The sequence below is a fragment of the Drosophila hydei genome, unplaced genomic scaffold (assembly GCF_003285905.1).
Source record: "Drosophila hydei strain 15085-1641.00,03,60 unplaced genomic scaffold, DhydRS2 tig00008125-arrow-arrow-pilon, whole genome shotgun sequence".
In the NCBI taxonomy this organism is placed as follows: domain Eukaryota; kingdom Metazoa; phylum Arthropoda; class Insecta; order Diptera; family Drosophilidae; genus Drosophila; species Drosophila hydei.
The window spans coordinates 654,611-663,791 of NW_022045835.1; the positions used below are offsets into that span (position 1 = coordinate 654,611).

The 9,181-nt window shown below is 41.8% G+C and overlaps 3 protein-coding genes across 8 annotated transcripts in view; 1 reads left to right on the forward strand and 2 right to left on the reverse strand.

Moving 5' to 3' along the window:
• LOC111604585 (dystrobrevin beta) overlaps positions 1-2,574 on the reverse strand; it is a 28,407-nt gene extending 25,833 nt beyond the window's left edge. For 2 of the 6 annotated variants that reach the window (XM_023322704.2, XM_023322696.2), the window contains exon 1: positions 2,006-2,574. The gene's annotated coding sequence lies outside the window, so the exon portion shown is untranslated. The remainder of the gene's footprint in view (positions 1-2,005) is intronic. The other 4 variants (XM_023322708.2, XM_023322710.2, XM_023322711.2 and 1 more) reach the window with 4 other exon arrangements.
• Positions 2,575-2,772: 198 nt separating this feature from the next.
• On the reverse strand, positions 2,773-3,723 carry LOC111604604 (transmembrane protein 18). Its single transcript, XM_023322717.2, has 4 exons — positions 3,492-3,723; positions 3,306-3,423; positions 3,054-3,202; positions 2,773-2,995 (listed from the first exon to the last, which is right to left on the reverse strand). The coding sequence occupies exons 1-4, from the start codon at positions 3,549-3,551 to the stop codon at positions 2,861-2,863; spliced, it is 462 nt and encodes a 153-aa protein (XP_023178485.1). The 5' UTR covers positions 3,552-3,723; the 3' UTR covers positions 2,773-2,860.
• Positions 3,724-4,047: 324 nt separating this feature from the next.
• Positions 4,048-8,514, forward strand: LOC111604603 (ubiquitin carboxyl-terminal hydrolase 38). Its single transcript, XM_023322716.2, has 4 exons — positions 4,048-5,689; positions 5,748-6,058; positions 6,121-6,898; positions 7,888-8,514. The coding sequence occupies exons 1-4, from the start codon at positions 4,751-4,753 to the stop codon at positions 8,440-8,442; spliced, it is 2,583 nt and encodes an 860-aa protein (XP_023178484.1). The 5' UTR covers positions 4,048-4,750; the 3' UTR covers positions 8,443-8,514.
• The last annotated feature ends 667 nt before the right edge of the window (positions 8,515-9,181 follow it).

A 9,181-nucleotide genomic window follows, 5' to 3' on the forward strand; every position in this document is an offset into this window, starting at 1 on the left:
AGTGGGGCACTCATGAGTTTCTGTTATTAACATTATATCTATGTTTTCTTGTGAGAGAAACGCAGCCAGTTCCTGAGTCTTGTTTCTCAGGCCATTGGCGTTCCAGATACCCACACGTAAAGCCATTATTTGTAGGCAAGCTTGGTTATGATGGCCATTAAACTGTTTAGCATGGTTGCTTGTTGGGATTGTACTTCTCGCATCGCTTTGAGCTCGGCATTAATTGCGTCAAACTGACGTTGTTGTTGCTGAAGCATTTCAGTGAACAAAGTGTCACTTGTGGTATTCTTATTTGACGGTCCACCTCTAGCGGCCTGTGCGTAAGAAACACCACTAATAGGCGTTGCAAAGCTCGTGGCTTGGGTAATGCTCCGGGGCCTTGTAATTTCGGAAGCAGTACTCGGACCCGTAGACGGTGTTTGTGTGGGACTCCTTTTTTGTGCTGGGGATTGCAATTTGCGCAACCGCTTGTATACTTGGCAGCCCTTATAGTTGGCTGGGTGCTGTAACTCACAGTGCACACAAGTTGGTGCCTGGTCCTTTTCGCGGGTGCAGTCTTTGGATGCGTGTTTCCCGGCGCAACGCACACATCTGGGAGCTTTGTGGCAGTAGCGTTGTGTGTGTCCAAATTCTTGACAGCGATGGCATTGTGTCAGGTCGTTGTATCTTCTTGGCAGTTCCACTGTGCAGCGTTGCCTGCAGACAACTCGAATGTCCAAAATTTCTTTGTTGTTGGGGGCCTGAGCCACGTCAACAAAAAATATATTTAGCGGTGTTTTGTCCATACGGCTCAGTGGGTTGTGCACATTTGTAATTGTGTGGCCTTTGGTTTCCAATTCCTTTTTAATTAGTGTTGTATCAGTGCTGGAGTGAAGCCCTTTGAACACGACTCTATATGGTTTGTCCTCCTTAAGCTGGTAGCAGTGGAACTCCAATTCCAGCTTAGTAAAGTGGTCTATAACTCTGCGATAGTCCTCACTGCATTGGGTTAATACACCTATGTTATTCTTCTTTGGCTTAATTACGTATGATTTAGCATCAATTACTTTATCTATTATCTGTTGAAGTAGGGCCACAGACTTGATGTTTGGACACCATATGGGGGGCGGACGAGGTTTCGGTGTAGTTTGCTGGTCGGTCAATACTGGGGCTTCTGGAGCTACAGGTGATTCGCTGTAGTCTTCATCTTCTTCTACGAGCAGTGAAAATCGATTTTCTGATATTAATGCTGCATTGCTGGTGCTTGGTTCGTCGAAGATGAGCCTTTTCTTGATGGTTTTTGGTGAATTTGGCTGTTTACGTTTCGTGTTTTTGTTGTTAGTGATGCCTTGCACGGAGGCGATATCTATTTTTGAGTTTATTGGCATGATGGAGGCTTGCCTATTTGCCATCACAACGTTAAGCTGGGCTTGCATTTCTGCATTTACCTTTACAGCTGTAGCGAGGTTATTGACATTAGATGTCATCGCGGATTGTGCTTTTGAGTGCAGGCGCACTCGCGCCAAGCGACGAAATTTCGTAAATTGCAATTAAAGCAATTGAGTTACGCGGAAGCAAGCGATAAGAAAACGCTGCGTGTGCGGTTTTTGTTGCTGTTGCGTTGAAGAATGCACCGCAAAGTTCTATTTTTAGAACTCTGCAGCAGTAGAGCTTAAGCGAAGGCTGTTCGAATTCACGTCTTTACAGGTCGAACGACTGATCGCGATTAGGCGGTAGAGTGTCCCATACGTTTTAGATGAGGGAGAGGGAGATCAAAGAGAAGGTAGCGGAGGTTGAGTGTGTGGGACACTTTACCTCCTGGTCACTCCCCTTCTTTTTCAAAAAAGTGTTTCCTCTTCTCGCCTTCAATCCAAACGGCAAAAGGCGCCTGAAGGAGAAGGGGAAGGGTGCCAGCTGCTACGTTGCGATGCGTCGCATCGTGTTTTTATGAATGAAACAAATTTGCGAAGCGTTTGTTAAAAAGAAAAACACAATTTGTGTGTCGGTTAAAATTCAATTTGTTTACCTTTTTTGTTTTATTTTTGTAATTGGCTGCTTGGCTGTTTGGCTGGCGTTGACTATGCGTCACTTTTGACCTGTGACAGTTTATTCGAGTTTTGCACTTTTGCCCTTTGCTAGCACTGAAGTACCGTTGATTTTGCTTTAGTGGCTGCTTAACTGTTGTTTTCTTTTTAATTCAATTTTTTCACCTGCTTCGCCCTTTAACTCTCTTTAGATTGCTGACTTTGGCCTTGCGAAATATGTTGACAGACAGATATACAACAACTTCTGTTTCTCTGTTATTCGGGCTATCTTCGACTTCGCTTTTACGCTGCCCGAGACGCACATACACAAACGCACGCACGCACACACAAACACTAAAACGCACACACACACTCGCGCCTCCAACAAACACAGCTTCGTAAGCTGGATTAGTTTTTTAAAATAATTCTTATTTGCTCTTCCGTATAAATAACAGCAATTTCAAACACACGCACGTCGCGGTTCTTTAATTGTTAGTTCGCTGTTGCTTGCGTTTTATGTTAACAATAATTTTGTTTACGCAGCGGCTAAAAAATCATCGCCCGCTGCTGCACTTGACTCTACTTTCAACCACCGACTGGCTAATGTGACCAACTCGAGAAATGCGCTAGAATCTAGAATCACTACACATCGAATACATCCAGACCGTTAGCGCCAAAAATACCAAATACCACAGCTTTAAAATAAATACCAAATATGCCGGCTACTGCTTTTTATTTTAAAATTTTAAGTGGATTAAGAAAGCAATAATTTAAATTGTTTCTTACAGCTTTAGTTTACATTTATATATTTGCGGACAAACACTTAACAACTGGTAAATGGCCTTTATTATTAATATCTAGTCTTCCGTTAGGTTTTTTGTGGGCGTAGTGCGTGTGGCTGTTAAAGCAGCTTTTTCCCTTCGCGCTTTTTCCTTAAGCTGGGCGGTCTTTAGGGTGACCATAATTTGAGTTGAATTATAAAGCCAAGTGCCCTGCAGAACACAAATGTTTCTCAATAACAAAACGATGATAATTATATATAGTACTTACGATTAACAGCATGCAATTTAATAATATGGGTATGGAGAAGACAGTCGAGATAAAAAGGCCATTGTTATCAAAGTATTGTTGCTTGGAGAATGTTTGCCAATTCGCTGCAGCATATTCATTAATGCTCTCAGAGAAATAAACAACAGACACTGAAAAGATAAAAACATATATATATATATATATATATATATATATATATATGTATATATAGTTATCAAAATACTCTTTGAGCTCTGAAAGTTGTACACTTACAAAGAACAAGGAATAAAACAACTTGAAAGTTTGTATTATTTCGCGTAAGTAAAGCTGTGCTAGTTGTTAACACGTGCAGAGTGATTAATCCAATAAGCCAAGGGTCCTTCCAATCAATCTGAAAGAGAAATTCAATTGAACTGTCATTTTTTAACAATTTCGCAGGTCATTCTTTCCACAGCTTACGGTCAACAGAAATGTCCAAAGGCCAGTGATTTCGTTTACTTCTATCTGCCCGGGATGCATTTTGCAAGCTTTTTAAATAACTTATCTACGAAGTTTTTCTGATTTTTAACAAAAAGGCAACAACGTTGCTTGAGCAGTAGCCACGCACAAAAAAGGTAAACAAATGTAATAAAAAAAATATAGAGTAATCGGTATATCGAAACAAGCACAGCTGATGTGGCAGCGGTATACAAAATTAAAACATCGATAAAATGATGCAAGCACAATTTCCTATCAAAGAGCTTAAATTACGCTAATTTTATATAACTTGACAAATTATGCGTATGTATATAAACATTGAATTCATTTTTTAATTTTACATTCCTACTTACTTAAAATAATAAATATTATATATTAACATCATATAAATAAACGACTAAAATACAAACAGCTGATGTGTAATTGCGATATATATCGCGTCAAATATCGATTGCCAATACGAATGCGCAATAAACAATGCACGGAATTTTTGCACAGACTGACCACATATTTTTAATATAAAACTTCGAAAAAAAAATTGTAGCCCTGGTGCGATGGCTATATTTTGAGAGTGAGTGTGTGAATGCGTATTATCATCATGCAGCTTGAACGTCTCAAACTTTGCTTTCACTGACTCAGTAGACTCCAACATTAACAAAAACTGAAAAATTCTCCACAAAGAATTTGTTAAATACATATACAGTCAAAATTATAGTAAACATAAAACCAAAGCATTTAGTTTTGTTGTCGTTAAGCCTTACAAAAAAATAACAAAACGTGCGAGAGCAAACAGAAATTCAACGATAAAAACGTGCGACCGAAGGGAAAAAACGGAACACAGAGAAAAAAAAACAAAGCAAACAAATCTTGTTGTCTATAATTAGCGGGTGCAGAGGAGAATTCGTACTGCGGATCAGCGTATTATTACATATGCATATGTAAGCAGCGAATTTGGCTCATTGAATGGCTGACGCTGGCTTCCAATTTGTTTACTGTTGTTTTTACCTTTGTTGTTGTTGGCGTTGCTGTTGTTGCTGTTGAGAAATTTGGCTGCGAACAGCTAAAGGGTCAAAGCTTTAACAACGACTCGCAACGGCAGCTGGTTGAAGGACAGGCGGCGACTGCCACGCAATAACAGCCGCAGCGCCCGCGCCAAACAAAAGCCGCGACGTCCACGGAAGCGTGTGCCACCTGTACGCAGGCAATTACACATACAACAGTTGCAGTTAGTGGCCTTTGCGATGGCTGTCAAGCAGAATCAACAGGACCAGCAGGAGCAAGAAGGGAGCGCAGCAGCAGTGGCAGCGGCAGCGGCAGTAGCAGCAGCAGCAGCAGCGGCGGCGGCGGCGTCGGCAGCGGCGACGGCGAATTCAGCTGCAGGCAATGGAAAAGCGAATTCAACAGATGAAGGAGGAGGTGGTGGCGGTGGCGGTGGTGGTGGCGGAGGAGGAGGAGGAGGTGGAGGTGGTGTTGGAGGAGTAGGCGTGGCCAATGAACTGAACGATGCTGGCAGCAAGACAGAAACCACCGGAGGAGCAGGCAACAATTCGTGCTCCTCCGAAAGACAACTGCACGACATAAACGGCTTGCTCAACAGAATGCAAGCGATCAACCCAGAAGATCAACAGGCAACACTCGTCATCTACCAACATGTCATCTACAATCTGGCACGCATGCAAATGAGCAAGCAGCCGGAGGATCTCAAACGGTTCAAAGAGGAGATCACCAAAGTGGGACACTTTCTGGCATTGCCCAAAAAGAAACGCTTTTTGATGTTCTATTTGCGCATTGTCTATCAACTAATGACGCAAGCCGCCTACGAGCCGCCCTCCTGTGCCGTTGCCATTGTCTTTCAGCTGTTTAGCCCGGAGCTGATTATCGAGGCGGTGCAATCGCTGCTGGATCTGAATGTCCAGGATGATAGCATACGTAAAACGGTCGGTTTGCTCTGCAAATGGATCAGTGCTTGTAATTTTTGCCAAAATCTGAATTTATGGATTATGGCCCTGCTGCAGGGCCTGCGAGAGCAGGAGAAATATTTGCTGTTGGACGAGATTGCCTTGGATAACATCGAGAAGCTGTTCTTCCTGATGGTCTTTCCGGCACTGCGGCCCAAGGTGGCGCCCATAGTCTTTCATATGTTGTCAACGATCAATCAAGCGCCAGAGATCTTCTATAAGGTAAGTGCCCGACATACTTGCCGCACACATATCGAATAACGCCTGTCTCCTGTCATAGATTCTTCCCAAGATACCCATGGTCATCAACTACATGAAGGGCCAGGATGGCATGCCCACTGATTCACGAAGCTATATACAAAAGCTGGTTGATCTTACGAATGCGCTGATGATGCGTTTCTATGACAACGACGAGCTCTATGCGCCTGTCAAAGCCGCTCTACAGCTCTACGAGCCTTCCCCGAATTGTGTGGCCTTAGCCAGGGCGCTGTTCGAGAATGCTTTGCCTCGGAATGCGCGCGTCGGACTTGTTAATCTAGGCAATACTTGTTATATGAACAGCGTGCTGCAGGCGCTGGCCATGACCAGCGAGTGAGTGGCTAATGAATCCATATAGTCTACATATAAATAATAACTCCCCTTTATCTCTCCAGCTTCGTGCGGCAAATCCTGCTGATTGAGAACGACTCGTTGATATTGCTTAGGGTGCAGCAGCAGTTGGCTTTGATGCATCATTCGCTGCGCTACGAACTGACGCCGAGTCGTGTCTTGAAAGCTACTCGACCGCCCGGCTTTACGCCCGGACTCCAGCAGGACAGCTCCGAGTTCCTAGGCTATTTACTCGATCTACTCCATGAGCATGAGATCAATAGCGGCGCCGCTCAGCATATGGACACAGATCTGGGCAAAGAGACGCAGGAAACGGAATCGACGTTAACGGCGGAAATTGTAGCCGCTGGCGTTATACCCTACAATAGCAATGATCATGTACATAATCAGAGGTCAAGTCCAGCGATTATGCAGCAGGCCACGCCCACTTCGTTGCCCACCCAACCGAAGAAGCCGTCGACAATTGACAAGACCTTTGCTGGCAAATTGTCAACGACCTACAAATGCTTGAATTGCTCGTGGGAGAGCCGCAACGAGGACAGTTTCCGTGAGCTGCAGCTATCCTTTCCGGACGACAAGGACGATTGTGGCGCCACCAATTATTCCGTACAGGATCTGATCGACTACTACTGCTCGCCGGAGAAACTCGATGGCGACAATCAATACTTTTGTCCACGCTGCAAGAAACTCTGCGATGCCGAGCGGCGCATTGGCATCACGCAGGCCCCGCGGAATCTCATCTTAACGCTCAAACAATTCAAATACGATCAGAAATATCATTTTCGCACAAAGCTCATGCACAAGGTGTTCCACGACGAGAGCGTAAGTTGGCCAAAGAGAAAGGAGAGATCCCTCTAAAGACGAATTCATTTAGCTAAATATAGATATCATATATGTAAATAGATCCAGTGTAAATAGATACATATCCTATGCAAGTGGATAACATAAAGATAGAGATTGATCCTATGACGATAGAGATAGCTTCCACATAGAGCGATCCTGCATGGATTGAGCCCTTTTAGCTCCCTGATAGATGTAGAGCTATAAGAATGATTTGCAAGATTTGATAAGAACTCAGTCTAACAAAAACTTTCGATGTGAGCTCTGATACTATAGAGCTATACATAGAGCACTTTACAGTGATTCGAATAGACTGATTCGCATAGTAACATAGGAATCGAGCTGGCTGGATGTCTATATTTATATACTTCATAGTATCTTGTAAATATTTCCTCTATAGACTTTTTTAATTTAGTTATTCCTTTTTAAAAGAGATATTCGAATTCAAGTATACCAACAATTTAGATTAGATAGATCACTGTAGTACAATAGTTCCTAGGGACTATAAGTTGTAATAATCAATTATCAGAATTTGATAAGATGTTTGGAAAAGTATAGAAACTGTATAGAATATATAAATATATATATCAAAGGCATATATACTTGGAATTGTGGCAGTCTTTAGAGATTCCCTCAGGGATTTCTTATAGATTTGATTTCTGATCAATTTTTAATGCAATTTCACTTGAGAGATTTACAAGTAGCTCCTTATATATCAGTCAGTTAGTAGTTTCAATTGTTGCCTTCTAGATCCGATCTTATTCAATTTTTAGATAATTCAATTATAGATTCGTCTGAGATATTCCTTGGTAGGTTTCTTCTGGTAAGAGATGCGTATCCCACAGCTCATCTTATAGATTCTTTATATGTTCCTCAGTTTATCTGTCGCGATTATTCATAAGGTCTCTTTCTCATTCCACCTCTTAAGATACCACAGAGTTCTCATCACATTTCTCTCTTCACATTTGCAGGTAATTGTAAAAGTTTGCGCCACAGACTCCCTCCAGGAGACGTGCACCGTGCACTATGATCTCTACGCAGGTGTCGTCCATGCCGGCTACAGCATGGACTCCGGACACTATTTCACCTTTGCCGCCGATCAATCGAAGAATTGGTTCAAATTCAACGATAGCCTCGTGACCAACTCGAAGCCGCAAGAGATGCACAGCCTCACCTCACCGAACACACCCTACATCCTGTTCTATCAGATGTGCGGCCGATCCACAGAGGCGACACCGGACGGACCAATGCATCCGATGGTCCCCGTGCCACTCGTGCCGCCCCTAACACTCGACGAACTGCCCCGAACTCTCCGAGACTATGTGAAGCAAGATAATCGCGACTACAGCGAGGAGCTCAAGCAGCAGCGGTTCAAGCGGAATGCCAAAAGGCAAAATGTGACCGGCAATGGAACGATGCAACGCAATGGCTATGATGGAGACGACGAAGACGATCAGATGCCGCCGCCAACCGGCGGCTGTGGCGGCAATGATTTGGGCATGAATTTCAATCGCTTCGTCTACTGATTGTGAAATACACACACACACACACACGCACGCGCCTGCGTAAATATATGTATGTGTATATATGTATGTCACACACACACACTTATATTTATATATATATATAATATACGGATTCATTCATATATCTATATATATATATATATATATATATATATATATTTGTATGGATTTGTGCTTTACAGTCTGCACACGCTAAGGCGAACATTACGTTTCGTTATCATTGTTCCTTAACACACACACACACACACAGCATATATATTACAATTGTATTTCCATATATTTACAAATTTGTTATAATTTTTTTAAATTACGCATTGTTTTTGTTGAAACACAAATTTAGTTATAGCTAAAAAAGCTAAAAAAAAAAGCATAGCGAGAATGTTAATGATATTCCCTATATATATATATACCATATACCAAAACAAGCTTAAAAAATAACTTCCAATTCTGGCCTCCAAAACAAAACAAAAAACTGTATACCCCCATATATATAACAAAAAACAGCTATATTAAAAATAAGTTCGAAATGCACAAAAAGAATTCAAATTTTGTGCTTTGTAAAAAAATATCACAGGCAGCCACAGAAATCTAAAGCAAAAGTTTATATATATATAATATATATACATATATATATATAAATTAATAATATATTTTTAATTATTTGTGAATTTTTAAAATTAACACGAAAACATTTATTTTTCATTTGTTGGAAAACTCATTTTAAGAATTTTGAATATTA

What these genes read in the sequence shown, in the direction of transcription:
- LOC111604604 (XM_023322717.2), bottom strand. Translation starts at nt 3,551, where the DNA reads ATGCATCCCGGGCAGATAGAAGTAAACGAAATCACTGGCCTTTGGACA. An exon ending in TGTTTTATTCCTTGTTCTTT is followed by an intron (nt 3,203 to 3,305) that starts GTAAGTGTACAA and finishes TTATCTTTTCAG; the next exon opens with TGTCTGTTGTTTATTTCTCT. An exon ending in TAAATTGCATGCTGTTAATC is followed by an intron (nt 2,996 to 3,053) that starts GTAAGTACTATA and finishes TGTGTTCTGCAG; the next exon opens with GGCACTTGGCTTTATAATTC.
- LOC111604603 (XM_023322716.2), top strand. Translation starts at nt 4,751, where the DNA reads ATGGCTGTCAAGCAGAATCAACAGGACCAGCAGGAGCAAGAAGGGAGC. An exon ending in GCGCTGGCCATGACCAGCGA is followed by an intron (nt 6,059 to 6,120) that starts GTGAGTGGCTAA and finishes TTATCTCTCCAG; the next exon opens with CTTCGTGCGGCAAATCCTGC. An exon ending in AGGTGTTCCACGACGAGAGC is followed by an intron (nt 6,899 to 7,887) that starts GTAAGTTGGCCA and finishes TCACATTTGCAG; the next exon opens with GTAATTGTAAAAGTTTGCGC.